General features: G+C 47.4%; 1 protein-coding gene across 2 annotated transcripts in view; it reads right to left on the bottom strand.

Moving 5' to 3' along the window:
- The window catches only part of LOC149452041 (uncharacterized), an 860,283-nt gene that overhangs the window by 143,315 nt on the left and 699,542 nt on the right, over positions 1 to 17,426 (bottom strand). For both annotated transcript variants that reach the window (XM_089689852.1, XM_089689853.1), the window contains one exon: positions 12,026 to 12,139. In XM_089689852.1, the coding sequence (XP_089545978.1) occupies positions 12,026 to 12,139 (114 nt within the window). The remainder of the gene's footprint in view (positions 1 to 12,025; positions 12,140 to 17,426) is intronic.

The raw sequence follows: 17,426 nt of genomic DNA, 5'->3' as shown, positions 1-17,426 counted from the left end.
AACAATCTTACTTTCATCAGTCCACAAAATGTTGCGCCATTTCTCTTTAGGCCAGTCAATGTGCTCTTTGGCAAATTGTAACCTATTCAGCACATGTGTTTTTTTCAACAGTGGGACTTTGCGGGGGCTTCTTGCAGATAGCTTGGCTTCACATAGGCGTCTTCTAATTGTAACAGTACTCACAGGTAACTTTACACCTTCTTTGATCTTCCTGGAGCTGATTGTTGGCTGAGTCCTTGCCATTTGGGCTATTCTTCTATCCATTCGAATGGTAGTTTTTCGCTTTCTTCCACGTCTTTCAGGTTTTGGTTGCCATTTTAAAGCATTTGCGATCATTTAGCTGAGCAGCCTATCATTTTCTGCACTTCTTTATATGTTTTCCCCTCTCCAATCAACTTTTTAATCAAGGTACGCTGTTCTTCTGAACAATGTCTGGAACGACCCATTTTCCTCAGAATTTCAGAGAGAAATGCACTGTAACCAGCATGTACAACATTTGCTGCCTTCCTTCCTTAAATAAGGGCAATAATTGCCACCTGTTTTTCAAAGAATGAATGACCTCACTAATAGAACTCCACACTGCTATTATTTTGAACATGCCCCTTTCAATTAGTGACTCAATTACACAGAATCAGCAGCATGCATGTCATGACTGTTGGGTCTGTTGGATTTCTATTACTCTACTACACCTGCTAGTAAATTATTTGCCATGTAGAAATATAATTTCTACCAAAAACAGTGATTGATCCGGTTAGTGATGTCTGACTGCTATTATTTTGAACACAACTGTATGTACAAGTGCTCAGAAGGGTTTGTTTCTTCTTGGAGAGCTATCCAGCCTTTCCTGGTTTGCCACCTCAGACTCTAAACAAAAAACCCCACAAAAGGATAGAGCACCTCAAAGGGTAATAAGCAGCATAAATGTATTATGGACGTAACAGTAAAACAGATCATATATACAAAACAATGCACATACCCCATCCATCCCCTCCCCCCAGCCCCCTACCATTCACCAACCCCTCCCCCCCACACAGTCCCACCCTCCCCTCCCAGGGCAACCCCAGCAACCCTGCAGGTCACCACTCCTCCCAGGTCAACGTGGGCTAACCCTCCACCCCTTTCAAAATCCCTAACGTCCCCCTGTCCCGTGCAGATGGACACACTCCCTGATAAGACCCTTCTGTGGTAGTGCTGATGACAGTAGGTGTGTCAGGACATGGAATCCGGCTAATGACAGAAATCCCAAAAAGTATAATAGAGTATAGATCCACAAGGTGTAGTTCCACCATGAAAGAGGAGAGCAGCTAAAGAAGGGGCAACCTGGGTTCCTCCAACAAAGTGTGACTCAGTTCATATCTGTAGTAGGTATGCCGCTGTGCTCTAAATCCTCCTATATCCTCGTAGCCATCACTGGAGCCTGTCTATGTCAAACCTTAAATCTGCGTGCACTTGTGAAATGGCAACAATTTTTTTACTTAACTTTTTTTTAAAAAAGCTCCCTATGTGATGATTTTTTGGTGACAGGTTCTCTTTTTTTTAAATGTCTCCCCTGTATTCCACTGAATGTAAGGCATTGCACATTACATTCTTTCCGGGCGTCAATGACCAGGAATGTGTCACAGGGACCCAGAAGGGACATCACATAACTTCCAGGTCAGGAGAAGGGGAGGGGAGCAGATATGTCTGCTTTCCTTCCTCCCCTATACCACATCCTGCCGGCACACATTGAGCCAGTCCCGGGCCCACAGATGGGCAAGCAAAGCCTGGGACATATAGCTGGCGGGGGGGGGGGAGGGTGACACTGTGGGCTGTGTGGAAGCAATCGGGTGGCAGCGCTTTCACCTGACAGGTGAGCCCTGCTGCTTGCCTGCAGCATGGCTGAAGATGAAAAAACCCTACCTGCCCGGCGCCCAGAACTACATCTCCCAGGCGTCAATCATTTTAGCTGAGCAGCCTATTATTTTCTGCACTTCTTTATATGTTTTCCCCTCTCCAATCAACTTTTTAATCAAGGTACGCTGTTCTTCTGAACAATGTCTGAAACGTCCCATTTTCCTCAGAATTTCAGAGAGAAATGCACTGTAACCAGCATGTACAACATTTGCTGCCTTCCTTCCTTAAATAAGGGCAATAATTGCCACCTGTTTTTCAAAGAATGAATGACCTCACTAATAGAACTCCACACTGCTATTATTTTGAACATGCCCCTTTCAATTAGTGATTCAATTACACAGAATCAGCAGCATGCATGTCATGACTGTTGGGTCTGTTGGATTTCTATTACTCTACTACACCTGCTAGTAAATTATTTGCCATGTAGAAATATAATTTCTACCAAAAACAGTGATCAGGTTAGTAATGTCTGACTGCTATTATTTTGAACACAACTGTATGTGTTTCTCAAATAAAAGGGACATTTCATAAAAATGTAAAGTCACTTTATGGACCACCCCTATGCCATATATAAACAGAGTAAAAATAAATACCAAAAAATATAACATGCACTAACATGGGTCCTGGCATTTGACAATTCCAGGAGGAGTGGTCACAACACCATGTCTCTTGCATGTTCAATATTGTGCTTAAGCTGGCCATATATTATACAATTTTCTTGTTCAATTTCCTTTAGATTTATCTTCAGCTATGAAGTGCAAGGGCCTGCCTAATTGCTGACAAACTGAAAATGTTTAGGTTTGACCTCATTATATGGTTTTGGAAAATTGTATAAAAAAATTGAATAATGTATGGCCAGTTGTCAGGGAGCGAGGAGCCAGACACAGAAGGAGGTGCAATTAAAGGTAGGTTTATTAATATAAAAATAAGACAAGAGTCTATACAAGTCCAACAGCGGAAATCGTAGCCAAAGCCGGGATCAAGAGCCAGGAAGACTGGTCGCCAGAGCCGGGATCAGGAGCCAGGAAGAGTCGTCGCCAGAGCCGGGATTAGGAGCCAGGAAGAGCCGTCGCCAGAGCCGGGATCAGGAGCCAGGAAGAATGGTCGCCAGAGCCGGGATCAGGAGCCAGGAAGAATAGTCGCCAGAGCCAGGGTCAGAAGCCAGGAGGAGTCTTAGCCAAAGCCGAGTCGGTATCCAGCAAAGCAATGAGTAGCTAAACAGGAGCTTGCTGCTGTGCAAGAGACAGGACACGAATGCAATGGACAGCTACAAACAGCAGACTTAAATGTGATAAGCCGCACCTCCTGGGGGAGGAGCCGCAGAGGGCTGAAAGCATAAAGGATCCCACAATGCTTTGCAGACACCTAAGATGGATGCCAGCACATGGAGTAGCACAAGCCCTGAGGAAAGGTAGGGCCTTGACAGTACGTCCTCCTCAAGGGCCCCTCCCCGTCCGCGGCTCAACAAAAGGTTTCTGGAGAAAGCGGGCGTGAAAAGTGCGTAGGAGGGCAGGTTCATGAACATCCGCGGAAGGAACCCAGGAACGCTCCTCGGGACCATAACCACGCCAATGGACCAGGAACTGCACCCGACCGCGGACCAACCGAGAGTCCAGGATGCGGCTCACCTCATATTCCTCATGACCATCAACCCGGATAGGACAAGGCCGAGGCGGAGAGGCAGTAAAGCGATTGCAGACCAGAGGCTTTAACAGGGATACATGGAAGACATTGGAGATACGCATCCCAGAAGGAAGAGCAAGGGCATAGGCAACCGGGTTCACCCAGTGGAGGATGCGGAAAGGACCAACAAAACGGGGAGCCAGTTTCGGTGCGGGCACCCGAAGATTGAGGTTACGAGTGGACAACCACACCCGATCTCCGACCTGGTATGAAGGAGCTGGCAACCGCCTACGATCAGCCTGGAGCTTCTGGCGCTGGGCTGAGTCCTTCAAGGACCTCTGGATCTGCCCCCACGAGGAACGCAGGGCAGCAAGATGGTTCTCCACAGCCGGAATGTCCTATGGCGAGAACAACTCAGGCAATCCAGCGGGTTGGAACCCATAGTTGGCCATGAAGGGAGACATCCCGGAGGAGGAGTTGACAGCCGAGTTCCTTGCAGAGAGATCGACCCAATTGTCTTGATGGTCAGAGATATAGCAGCGAAGGAATTGTTCTAGGGCCTGGTTGGAACGCTCCGCAGCCCCATTGGACTGCGAGTGGTAGGCCAAAGAGAAGGAGAGCTTGATACCCAACTGGGAGCAGAAGGTGCGCCAGAACCTGGACACAAACTGGCTCCCACGGTCCGAGACAATCACCTTAGGCAACCCATGCAAGCGAAAGATCTCCCTGGCAAAAACCATAGCCAGTTCTTGCGCAGTTGGCAATCTCTTGAACGGAACACGATGGCACATCTTGGAGAAACGATCAATGACCATAAGAATGACCGCATGGCCTTGAGAAGCAGGGAGGTCCACAATAAAATCCATGCCCAGGTGTGACCAGGGATGCTCCCCATTGGGAATGGGTTGCAGAAGACCCAAAGGAAGATGCCGAGGAGATTTATTCTGGGCACAGATGGAACATGCCGCTACATATGAGGCGATGTCGGAACGGACAGATGGCCACCAGAATAAACGAGAAACAACCCAGGACAACTGGTTCCTCCCCGGATGACCCGGCAGTCTTGGAATTATGGTAGGTACGCAGCAAGCGGGTGCGCAATCCCTCAGGTATGAAACATCTACCAGCCGGTTTCAGCGGGAGCAGCAGTTTGAGCCGCTAAAATCTGCTGCCCAAGGGGAGAAGGCAGGCTGGTACGAATGGCAGCCAGGAACTCCCTGTCTCCAATCTGGTAGTTGCATTTTGCAGAGGAAAGCTTCCTGGAGTAGAATCCACAGGGAAGTAGGGGTCCGTCGGGCGACCGAAGCTGAGACAGGAGGGCGCCTACTCCCGTCTCAGATGCATCAACCTCGAGGACAAAAGACAACCCAGGATTGGGATGAGACAGTATCGGAGCCGAAGCAAAGGCGGATTTCAGAGCTTCGAAAGCTAAGATGGCCTCGGATGACCACTTGTGGGGATTACTGCCCTTCTTGGTCAGATCTGAGAGAGGCTTGGCCAGCGTGAAGTTCCTTATAAAACTTCTGATAATAGTTGGCGAATCCCAAAAAGCGCTGAATGGACCGAAGACCACTGGGACGAGGCCACTGCAGAACCGCTGAAACCTTCTGAGGGTCCATGGAAAATCCCACAGCGGAAATGATGTAGCCCAAAAAGGCAACCTGGGATCGGTGAAATTCACAGTTCTCGAGTTTACAGAAAAGCTTGTTCTCATGTAACCGTTGCAGCACCCGCTTAACATCTTGGATATGAGCCTCCATAGACGCAGAGTAAACCAGGATGTCGTCCAAGTAAACCACCACGCACTGCTGCAACAAGTCACGAAAGACATCTTTAATGAACTCCTGAAAGACCGCAGGCGCGTTACACAACCCGAAGGGCATAACCAGGGATTCATAGTGGCCGGTTCTGGTGTTGAACGCGGTCTTCCACTCGTCGCCCTCCTTGATACGTACGAGGTTGTACGCCGCCCTAAGGTCGAGTTTAGTAAAGACCATTGCTCCCTTGAGGTGGTCGAACAACTCGGAAATCAACGGAATAGGGTAAGCATTCTTAATCGTGATTCGATTGAGACCCCTAAAATCAATGCAAGGCCTCAATTCACCGCCCTTCTTTTTCACGAAGAAAAAGCCAGGTCCTGCTGGAGAAGTAGACTTGCGAATATGCCCCCGGGAAAGCGCATCCGCAACGTACTCCTCCATGGGCTGATTCTCCGCAACCGAAAGAGGATACACCCTGCCACGCGGAAGAGTGGCACTGGGTTGCAAGGCTATGGCACAATCGTATGGACGATGAGGAGGCAGAGCACCAGCGCGCACCTTGTCAAACACATCCAGGTACTCCCCATAGTCAGTGGGCAACACAGAGTCAGAGGAGGCACACAACACCTTAACAGGTCCACAGATGCAACCGGCCCCACACTGTGGAGACCACGAGAGGATCTCGGCCGACCGCCAATTAAAGGTCGGATTGTGCTTCTGAAGCCATGGATATCCCAAAATCAGTGTGGAGAAGAAATTACCTGGAAACAGGCCAACTCCCTGTGAACAGCCCCAATAGCTACTTCAACCGGCAGGGTCTCGTGGCTAACCTGCGACGGTTGCCATCTATTGCCTCGAGAACCAATGGAGTAACTCGAGCATGCAGAGGAATGGAGTATTGGGCAGCAAATGAACTGTCCATAAACAACCCGCCAGCACCAGAGTCTACCAACGCCTGGGCCGTCACCGAGCCTTCCGCCCCAGAGAGGACAACGGTGATTAGCGGTTTATCTTTGCGGGACACCGGGGACGAGGAAACTCCACCCAAGATCTGCCCCCCGACAGGATCTCAGGTGCGAGCGTTTCCCGGACGGACCGGACAGGACTGCCGAAAATGCCCACCGAGACCACAGTACAGGCAGCGACCCTCCCGACGCCGAGAGGCCCGCTCCCCCTCAGAAAGGCGAGCAAACCCCAGCTGCTTGGGCTCACCGCCTGACAAGCCATCTCCAGGAGGCGTGGGAGGAGAGGGAGGAATGGGTGGGACAGAAAACGTAGGCGCCAATCAGTTAGGAGGCCTCCGCAAACGCTCCTTCAGTGAAGGCCTCTCCCTGAGCCTGGTGTCAATCAGGATTAGGAAGAAAATGAGTGCTTCAAGCTCCACAGGCAGTTCTTTGGCTGCAATCTCGTCCTTCAACACATCTGAGAGACCATGAGAGAAAGCAGCCACCAGAGCCTCATTGTTCCAACCTACCTCTGCCGCCAGGGTAATTCTATGGCGTACTCGGCAACGGTCCGTGAACCCTGATGCATGGACATGAGCAGCTTGGCAGCAGAGGCGGAGCGAGCAGGCACATCGAATACCTTACGGAAGGAGGCAAAAAAACCGGCAAACTCGTGAATCACAGGGTTATCGTTCTCCCATAAGGGATTTGCCCAGGCCAAGGCCTTGTCTGAGAGCAGCGAGATTAGGAAGCCCACCTTTGACCTCTCAGTAGGAAAAGCGTGGGGTATCAATTCAAAATATATGCCTACTTGGTTAAGGAAACCCCGACACTGACTCGGCTCACCCCCAAAACGCTGTGGAAGGGGGGCTGAACCAGTCATACCTCTTGGCACCGCAGGTGCAGCAGCAGATGCAGAGGTAGGCGCAACAACCGGAGCAGCAGAGGGAGCGACCACAGTGACAACCTGCCTAATTGCACCAGGAGCAAGGTGCGCTGTGCGTGCAAGCAGCGTCTGCAACACCTCAGCAAACCGATCCAACAAGAGATCCTGCTGATCAAGTCTGGCAACCAACATAGGGAGCGAGGGCATACCTGCACCGTCAGGATTCATGGCATTCATGTAGTGTAGTGTCAGGGAGTGAGGAGCCAGATACACAAGGAGGTGCAATTAAACATAGGTTTATTAATATAAAAATAAGACAAGAGTCTATGCAAGTCCAACCGCAGAAATCGTAGCCAAAGCCAGGGTCAAGAGCCAGGAAGACTGGTCGCCAGAGCCGGGATCAGGAGCCAGGAAGAGTCGTCGCCAGAGCCGGGATCAGGAGCCAGGAAGAATGGTCGCCAGAGCCGGGATCAGAAGCCAGGAGGAGTCTTAGCCAAAGCCGAGTCGGTATCCAGGAAAGCAATGAGTAGCTAAACAGGAGCACGAGACAGGACACGAATGCAATGGACAGCTACAAACAGCAGGCTTATATGTGATAAGCCACACCTCCTGGGGGAGGAGCCGTAGAGGGCTGAAAGCATAAAGGATCCCACAATGCTTTGCAGACACCTAAGATGGATTCCAGCACATGGAGCAGCACAAGCTCTGAGGAAAGGTAGGACCTTGACACCAGTCTTAGGCGTCCATGGGCTGTCAATTGATGTCAGTACCTCTATTGTCTAGAAGAGGTTGCCAACATTGGGAAAGGTGGAAGGGTTACATATCAACTGCATGTCCATTACATGGGCAGATTATTGGTTGCTTTCTCCATGTACACCTGGATTTTAGGGGTCCTGTGAATACCTAATTGTAGGATATTTTAAATATATATATATATATATCTATGTGTTATTGACCAGGCCAGAAGATGACTGGGCTAGATGTATTTTACACAACAAAAGGATATCCAAGGACTGTTTGATATGTTAAGTTTATGCAACATCACCTTGGCACTTGGGGGCCAATGTGTTACATTTCAAAGGAGGTAATTTGCAAACTTGCAAGGGTGATAAAATGCAGATTGCTCAGTCAGACTTGAAAGGACTTGGCCAGCATCTACTATCTAATAACATGAAAATTAAGTATGGTAAATAGCATTCTTCAAAGGGTAACTTGTTTATCTAATTATTGGTAAAAGAATGTAGTTTAGGAAATATCTGGACAACTTTGATTAGACTGCAGCTGTACAAGCCCAAAAGGCATTACCCATCACCCAGAAGATCATAGGGGCTCCTAAAAGTGGCCAATCAGAGTGCTCGTCATTCTACTGAATGGAAAAAATGGGTATATTAGGGAAGGTTCTTTTGGTTAAAGGTGAGTGACTAGAGAAAGTGGGTCCTCAGAAGATTTCTGATAGTTGCATGAATATTCTAAATTCCCTGTCATCTGCCTTGTCTGAGTTTCTTTTTTTCATTAATATGGAAGCACAGGTATAGATCATAACTCGCATTATTGCATGCATGGAAGCTACTTAGGTGCATATTATAGATTGGACATATGCTGGACAGTGTAGTATCTCCATGTTTGATATGAAGTATCTTAAATGGGACTCTGAGGGCTGTTGTTCATTCATTGTACAAGTATTCAGTTGGATTTCTGTCATCTGTTGCAAATATTTTTATCCGAATAAATGCATCTCTCTGGAAAAGAACTGTTGGACTAGTTGCTGAGGGAAAATACATTTATAAATAAATGCTCCACATTAATATAAGACAACACTAACCATTTCACTGTGCATGCAGGTGTGAGCAGTAAGAAAGTAACAAACAAAACTGAAGAACATGAACAAAGTAGGACTCTAATTTCTTACTTTTTTAAAAATTTGTTCTCTATAATTTTTGAAGGATAAAAATCCTAGATTGTGTGGCCATACTCACCTTCAATCAGGAGCTGTCTCCAGCACTACTTTGCCTTTGCCCACTACATGCCACCAGTCTTCAACATCGTTCAGTGCACTTCCTGTGAGCCCATTCAGTTATGAGAAGGAGGAGGGCGAAGGAAGTGATTTGCCCCAAGGACAATACAACATATATTGGGGTGGTGGCCTTGTGTGGAGAGACTCCCTTATTCAGACCTCAATCAGAGCTGGACCCAGAGATCCTGACAGCTTCTGGACTTAATAAAACTATCTGTTCCCTGTGTTTTTCCTGTGATCTTAGTACCTGGCAGATGCATTAAGGGCCCTTTCACTCTGATCAGTTTTTGATGCACTTTTGAGGTTTAAAAAGAGAAAGAAAAATGTATCTCTTTAAATCCTATAGATCTCTTAAAACAAGAGGCGCACTGCCCTTTGAATAGGCCTGCATGCTGCATCTTTGGTGCGGTATTTCAAAAGCACTTTGCATTAGCTGTATTGGGCCCAGGACCATCAGTTCAACAGGGTGGTGTGGCAGGCGCAGCACCCTTTGGTGCCTAGTGCGCTGTGGCATTAGAAAAATTATGCAATTGCTGTTTCTTTGTTTGATTAGACTGACTTTACTCTGTAATTCCTCCAATGCCGCTCTATGGATGCAGTAGGTTTAAAGAGCACACCGAATACTTTAGTTAACTTCTTTAATAACTTCAATCTTCTTCATATAACTGCTTACAATGGCTTGTTTCGTTTATCTTACAGTGACTTATTTCTTTCGTATTACAGTGTTTTAATTCGTATTACATTGGATTGATTCGATAGCTTATCTTGATAGATTATTTCGTATTACATGCTTAATTTCGTTAGATTATTTTGGTAAATTCGATAGGTTCGGTGGAACTATTTGGCCTTCTCTACCTCCATAAAGCTTTTCTGACTGGAACTGGTCTGTTTCCTCTTCAGTCTGATGAGCAAGTGACCCTAGAACATTCTAGCAGGGAGTTTTACACAGGCACAAATGTGAAACTGGCTGGGATTGGTTAAGGCTCTGTACAGTGTGAGGCTGTCTGTGATTGGCTCAGCTCTATACTTACTCTTAAAGGCATATTTTCCTTTTCTGCTTCTGCTAACACAATGAATATATAAATGTCATATAACATTCAAAGACATAAATCACAGCAATGATTCTGCTTTTGGCTTTAACATATGCACATATATACTGTACTGAGGTTATTGGCAGGTTTGGTATACACATATATGAACCATATTAGCAACCTAGGACTGGTCTTAGCTGGCCAGCTACAGGTGGTCCGGGCGCTTAATGAGCAGGAGGGCTGGCTGTACTGCCTCACTGCTAAAACCAATCCTACTTTGGATCCCCTGCAGCACAATCAGCTTCTCCTCTTCTCCCCCCCATCAGCTTTCAGATGGTCCAGGGAGCCACAGGGGATCAGTTCTTGGAGCCGGAGGGGCAACTACATACCCTAAGCAACCGTCCTTCGTATCCTACCTGATTTCAGAGGTGAGTGAACTGAAGCAGGGATGGCTGAGAGATTTTACCTAGTGCCACCATCCCTCCCCCTCCTGAATCATTGAGCCTTGTGATCCTGTACACCTTGCATGCCAGTACACTGTCCTCTGCCCAGAACTGTTATTCTACTAGCTACCCCCTTCCTGTACTCTGCCACTGTATGCCTGCTACCCTACCAACTACCCTTCCATGTAACCTGCCATTGTGTGCCTGCTACCCTACCAACTACCCTTCCTGTAACCTGCCACTGTGTGCCTGCTACCCTACCAACTACCCTTCCCTGTAACCTGCCACTGTGTGCCTGCTACCCTACCAACTACCCTTCCCTGTAACCTGCCACTGTGTGCCTGCTGTCCTGCCAACTACCCCCTCTTTGTACCCTGCAACTGTGTGCCTGTTATCCTACCACCTACCCCTTACCTGTACTCTTCGCTCTTCAGTAAGCATTTGATAGGCAGTGACCTTTAACCCCTTCATCTCACACTAGTGCACTTAAAACTGAACAATTCATGTCGTTGTGAGATGCTTGCAAAGCAGCACCAATCACTTGAATGGGTCGTGTTTGACCGGGGGTATAATACTTGCCACAGCCAAGAAGCAAAGCAGTCATGGCAAGTGTACATCCCCAGTGAATGCCTCTGCAGCTAAAGGTGTAGTGGCTGTGGAGCAGTAAAAGTGCAGCTCAATTGGGAGGTTTTTCCATCCCACAACCTCACTTGTGAACAAGCCCTAAGTGCTCATTCACACAGGTACTCTGGCTGTGTGAATGAGTGGTTTGTCTATGCAGCTGAAGATGCCTGTTACTCTATGGGCATGCACACAGCCACAGGTCCTACGTTTAATAGGTATACAGGGGTGGGTGAGCGTCACCAAATGCACACTGTTCAAGGCTGTATACCTGCACCCACACGCCTGTCAAATTAGGAGCTGTGGCTGTGTTCATACATGTGCTGTGTCCCCATTGTGTAACATAGGCTGCCTGCACACAGCCCCTGCCCCATAAACAAACTACTGACCCATACTGTACAGGCCACAGCACCTATGTGAATTATCCCCAACACCTCATTTACACTGAGCTTTATTTATTACCTCAATACAATGTTATCCTTTAGATTCAGCAGGATTTTTGTATTAGTTATATTGTATTTGTGTCCGCTAATAATGATTTTAGTGTATTTTTAGTGAAAATATTTGTGTTGATATTTTTGGGGGGATCCAGTCAGACAGGCTGTACAAGGTCCAGCTGCAGCCCTGGGGGATGAGATTGTATTTTATTTTGCATTTTATAAACAAATAGGCGAGTCAATAGAAGTCATCTTGTTTAACACACACTTCATGTAGTGAACTTTTAGCCCACAAGAATCTGTGTCTGCCATGAAAGGGCCATGAAAGGGCCAATTGGTTTTGTTTTTTCGCCTCCCAGACAAAATCACTTACCATGTTCCTGTTTCATCGATTCAAATAGGTTGTGCAGACGCTCCAATATAAGTCTGTGAATTCCCTTCCCGGTTGGGTCTGGATCCTCTTCTTTCAGGTGGGGAATTTTATTGCCTGGAAAGGAACACAATAACACACAGTAGAAAGTGATGTTTAAAAACAATATTTAGTCACAAAGATGAACATATTATCATCCTAATATTGTTCTAATACTGAAGAAGGCCAATAAAATCTGCTCTGACTCAGCTTCCAATGTATGCTCACAGGGAGGAGGAGATCACTGGTCAATGGCAGCTATTTACTTACGGGAGCATTCACACTTGTAAATGAGCCCTGTCTGCAATCAGCTGCAAGAACCCCAGCGGGGAATAGTAGGGATGTGCAATTCCTATCACCTGACCCCCGGGACATGTAGTTCTGGGCGCTGGGCAGGTAGGGTTTTTTTGCGGGCCCGGGACTGGCTCAATGTGTGCCGGCAGGATGTGGTGTAGGGGAGGAAGGAGTGCAGACATATCTGCTCCCCTCCCCTTCTCCTGACCCGGAAGTGATGTGATGTCCCTTCTGGGTCCCTGTGACACATTCCTGGTCATTGACGCCCGGAAAGAATGTAATGTGCAATGCATTACATTCAGTGGGATACAGGGGAGACATTTAAAAAAAAGAGAACCTGTCAGCAAAAAAATCATCATATACGGAGCTTTTTTTAAAAAAAGTTAAGTAAAAAAATTGTTGCCATTTCACGAGTGCACGCAGATTTAAGGTTTGACATAGACAGGCTCCAGTGATGGCTACGAGGATATAGGAGGATTTAGAGCACAGCGGCATACCTACTACAGATATGAACCGAGTCACACTTTGTTGGAGGAACCCAGGTTGCCCCTTCTTTAGCTGCTCTCCTCTTTCATGGTGGAACTACACCTTGTGGATCTATACTCTATTATACTTTTTGGGATTTCTGTCATTAGCTGGATTCCATGTCCTGACACACCTACTGTCATCAGCACTACCACAGAAGGGTCTTATCGGGGAGTGTGTCCATCTGCACGGGACAGGGGGACTTTAGGGATTTTGTAAGGGGTGGAGGGTTAGCCCACGTTGACCTGGCTTCGGGGAGGAGGGGGGACCTGTAGGGTTGCTGGGGTTGCCCTGGGAGGGGGAGGGGAGGGTAAGAGTGTGTGGGACATTGTTGGGGGGTTGGTCGTTGGTAGGGGGCTGGGGGGAGGGGATGGATAGGGTATGTGCATTGTTTTGCATATATGATCTGTTTTATTGTTACATCCATAATACATTTATACTGCTTATCAGCCTTTGAGGTGCTCTATCCTTTTGTGGGGTTTTTGTTTAGAGTCTGAGGTGGCATACCAGGAAAGGCTGGATAGCTCTCCAAGAAGAAACAATCCTTTCTCAGCACTTGTACATAGTTCTAGGAAGTTACCCTCAACAGTTCCTTGGGCATCCCACGTATCCCTCATCCCCATCCAAGTTTAAATCCCATATTAAAATGCAAAAAAAAAACAAGTTCAAGGTCTGTTTACTGTCTCTGGAGTGCAAGGCTAGAAGGAAATGCATGTTGCCTGGCTGTGCAGGACTATAGGGGGACCCAAATCTTCAGCAACTCCTAAGGGGGTAGTGCTATACTACCAACTACCACCTCCTTGTAACCCTCTACTGTGTGCCTGCTATCCTGCCAACTACACCCCTCTGTACCCTGCCATTGTGTGCCTGTTATCTTACCAACTACTGTTCCCTAAACCTGCCACTTTGTGCCTGCTATCCTCCCAATTACCCATTCCCTTTATCCTTCCACTGTGTGCCTGATATCCTTCCAACTACCCTTTCCTGTAGCCTTCCATTGTGTGCCTGGTGTTCCCCCAACTACCCCTTACCATTCCCCTTTGCTCCTCAGAGAGTATTTGACAGGCAGAGAGGAGGCATTGTATTGCACTAGCGCGCTGCAACCATATGCAATGCATGCAGTTGTGGGGCACTTGCAAAGCAGCGCTATTCACTTGAATGGGTCACATTCAACAAGGAGTATAATTACTGCCAAGGCCACAAAGCAAAGCATCACAGTCGTGTCATGTGACCATCCCCAGTAGATGCCTCTGCAGCTAAAGGGAGTAGTGGTTGGGTGTTGGTAAATGTGCAGCTCAACTGTGAGGTTTTACCACCCCCAAACCTCATGTGTGAATAAGCTCTAAGAACTCCTAAGGTGCTCTGTCTGTGTAAATGAGTGGTTTGTTTATACGGCTGCAGCTGCCTGCCTCTATGGGGACACCTGCTATTCACCAACAGCCACAGGTGTTAGTTAGACAGGTGTGCAGGTGTGGGTGAGGGGCCCCGAATGTACACTGTCTGTGTTTAGGGCCACACACCTGTACCCACACACCTGTCAGATTAGGACCTGAGGCATACCTCTCAACCTTTTGAGATGGGAAGGAGGAACACCTATTAACTAAAGTATGTAGGTATAGGACCCCCCCCCCCCCGCACGCCCCCATAACCCCTTCATGCCTAAGGGTAAAACAGATCTTAATGCCTAAGCAGAATTTTGCAACATTGACATGTGATAGTAAAACCGTCCATATCATCACAACTACTTTGTTTGGTGGTAATGGTAATGGATATCTACTGATTTTTTTTTTTGTATTATCAAAAAAGGTCCAAACTGGCCCAAAATAGTAAAAAAAAAACTTTTTAATTTAGCTGTGTGTTTCTTGTTACTATCATAACCTACCAAAGAACAACCCCAAATAAATTCTCCAGCTCTTGACAATCGCAGCGATACCATATATGTGTATGTTGTTTGTACCCGTAGTACAGCCCAGAAACAATAGTGCGCTTTTTTTTTTTTTACCTAAAACACACTGATACCAAGTTTTTTTTTTAATCCTGACCTTTGACCCTGATCTTGACCCAAACACTTACCCTGGCACTGAACTACATCAAACCTTGATCTAGGTATTTTTTCTGATTTTTTAATATTTATTTATTGTAACAGAACCATCCCAGTCTGCGCTTGGGTATTTCCGCTAGACTACCGCTTCCCCGTCCGAACACCGACCACAGACACTACATCAGACCATACAAGACTAGATGACACCCGTTTGTCTGAACATGGAACTCTTTATTTGAAACTCGAACTGGCTGACTTCACATTAGCAGACAGTCCCATCAGGAGGGAGGGCTGCTGGAGACACCCCCCACCAAGCCAATACACAAACATCCCATAATAGTTTGCTCCCAAGCAAGACACACAATAGAACAATGGGATGCAACCACATGGCATTACACAATCAACAACCCCCCACCTCAATATTAGGACAGATCATCCTGTACCCCTAACAGGCACAGGGTGACTTACACATAATAGGGATATGGGGAGCTAAGACAGGGGTCTCCCGACCTCTCTAAAGTGAGCTGGGTTATATGGGCCTCCCACCCAAAGTGACTCCTGTCACAAATCTCCCCTTTCGGCAGGAGACTAACGCAGGAGGAAACCCCAGACGGGTGGACTCCAAAGTTAGTCTGTACTTCCAGTCCCCCAATGCCAACACCCACACAGTACCCCAAACAAATTGTCCCAAACATAGCATTACTCACCCAGCCAACCTCTGCCTCTCTTGTAGAACATACCCGCCGCTGGGGAGAAGTACGGATTGGTCCTTCTCCCTGAGTTCCTCTCAGTCGCTGGAGAGAAGACAGGGTGGCTGGGCCGACTCCATCATGCTGTTGGGGATCTGGGCCGACTGCCCAGCATGCCTGGGGTATCCAGGTGGCGACTGTAGTCTCATCCACTTTGACTTGGACATCCCCCAGTGTTTGCAAGTAAGGCTGACATCCTCCTGTCCCAATGACAGACCCTTTTATGGGGTTGTGTCAGTGAAGACCGAAGTCCCATCCACAGACATCAGCTCAAGCTGCAGTTGTGAGGTGCCAATTGCATCCTCTTCCTGTAGCTCCTGCAGTGCTGACTGTTGTGGGCAGAGGTCAACAACGCCATGCCCTGATGCCAGCTCTTCTGCTGGAGGCGTGCCGGCTGGTTCATCCTCAGCAGAAAAGTCAATGAAATCCCCAGTCTCTGGAACTGGTGTCTGGGAATCGGGGTTTGTCACGGATCCACAATTGCCGCCACCAACAGGCGACAATCGCACGACCGCGACTAACAGTAATACGTCACGCCCACGGCGTCAGACCTCAGACCTTCTCTCCAAACTCGTGACCGAAGGACCGGCCGATCTAAAACCGTGGTGTGACGCGTGTAACAAGGCCACACGCAGCCGCACCCAGCACAGCGATTGCCCAGCTAATGGACTACAATCGGTGCCTGCAGCCTAAATGCGCTTGTTACTGGGTCGGGTTAATTACGCAACTAACCCTCTACTGCCACCACCACTTTTGTCGGAGACTGGGAAACTCCCGTTATCAAATATACACTATAATGATTGAAATATTGATCTATATAGCACGACCCGCGGACCTGCTATACAGAGATATAACAAACAGTAGCGTCTCTTCAAAGGCAGGGATTCGTGAATTGCAAGTAAGCGCTTAGAAACAGTTTAACACTTTCAGAAAGAAAGATTTATTACTAAAAGGGTCAAAACAGGTGCAAGACAATATTTACAAAGAGATGTCACAAAAATATATATATATGTATATAAAGACACAGCAAAGAGATAATTAGGAAGAAGATTACAGGGTTAAGTTACTTGCCCATATGCCTGGGTTTGCAGATCCAAGTTGTAGAGCAGGGTGATTTCTTGATCTCCCTTTGTTACGATGTTGCTGGGAGATCTCTGTGTGTGTCAAGCTCTAACTCACTTGTCTCTCTTAAAAGTCCCTCTCAAAGTGAGGGGGGCTCTTACTACACGTTTTGGGAGTGGTCAGTGGGAAACTGAATTAACTATAGCTTCATAATACATGACATGAAACATACGGTTGACCTGAGGAATGTGCAATTACTCTGCTCAGTTTGATAATGTGTGGGCTTACGCCGTTTTGGGTCAATGCTTCCCAGCCCTCTGAGAAATGCGGCCTTATCAGACGTAGGTGAGAAAGGTGACAGTTCCCCCAGACTGCTGCTGCCAACTCAAGATGTCTTAACCTGGTTGACCTGCACCATCTGTCAGGAGATAACGTTTGCCTCGCAGGACTGGAAAGGGGGGATGTGAGGAGTGAGCGAGGAATACCTCAAATAACCTCAAATAACAGAACGGAACAAGAAAAAAAAGGTTGAAGGAGAACTCCGCTCCGACTCTGATGAGCAGGTTTGCTACAGGGTTCACCATCCCCTGTCCGTGGAACCCAGAAGATGTTACCAGTACTTGCAGAATTGAGTGATAATGATTCGTGGGGAAATTCGTCATCAGACACTGAAAACGATTTTGTGACTAAGATC

Source organism: Staurois parvus, unplaced genomic scaffold (assembly GCF_062004578.1).
Source record: "Staurois parvus isolate SC_StPar_1 unplaced genomic scaffold, SC_StPar_1.0 ptg000500l, whole genome shotgun sequence".
In the NCBI taxonomy this organism is placed as follows: Eukaryota; Metazoa; Chordata; class Amphibia; order Anura; family Ranidae; genus Staurois; species Staurois parvus.
This window is presented reverse-complemented; position numbering and strand designations above follow the sequence as displayed.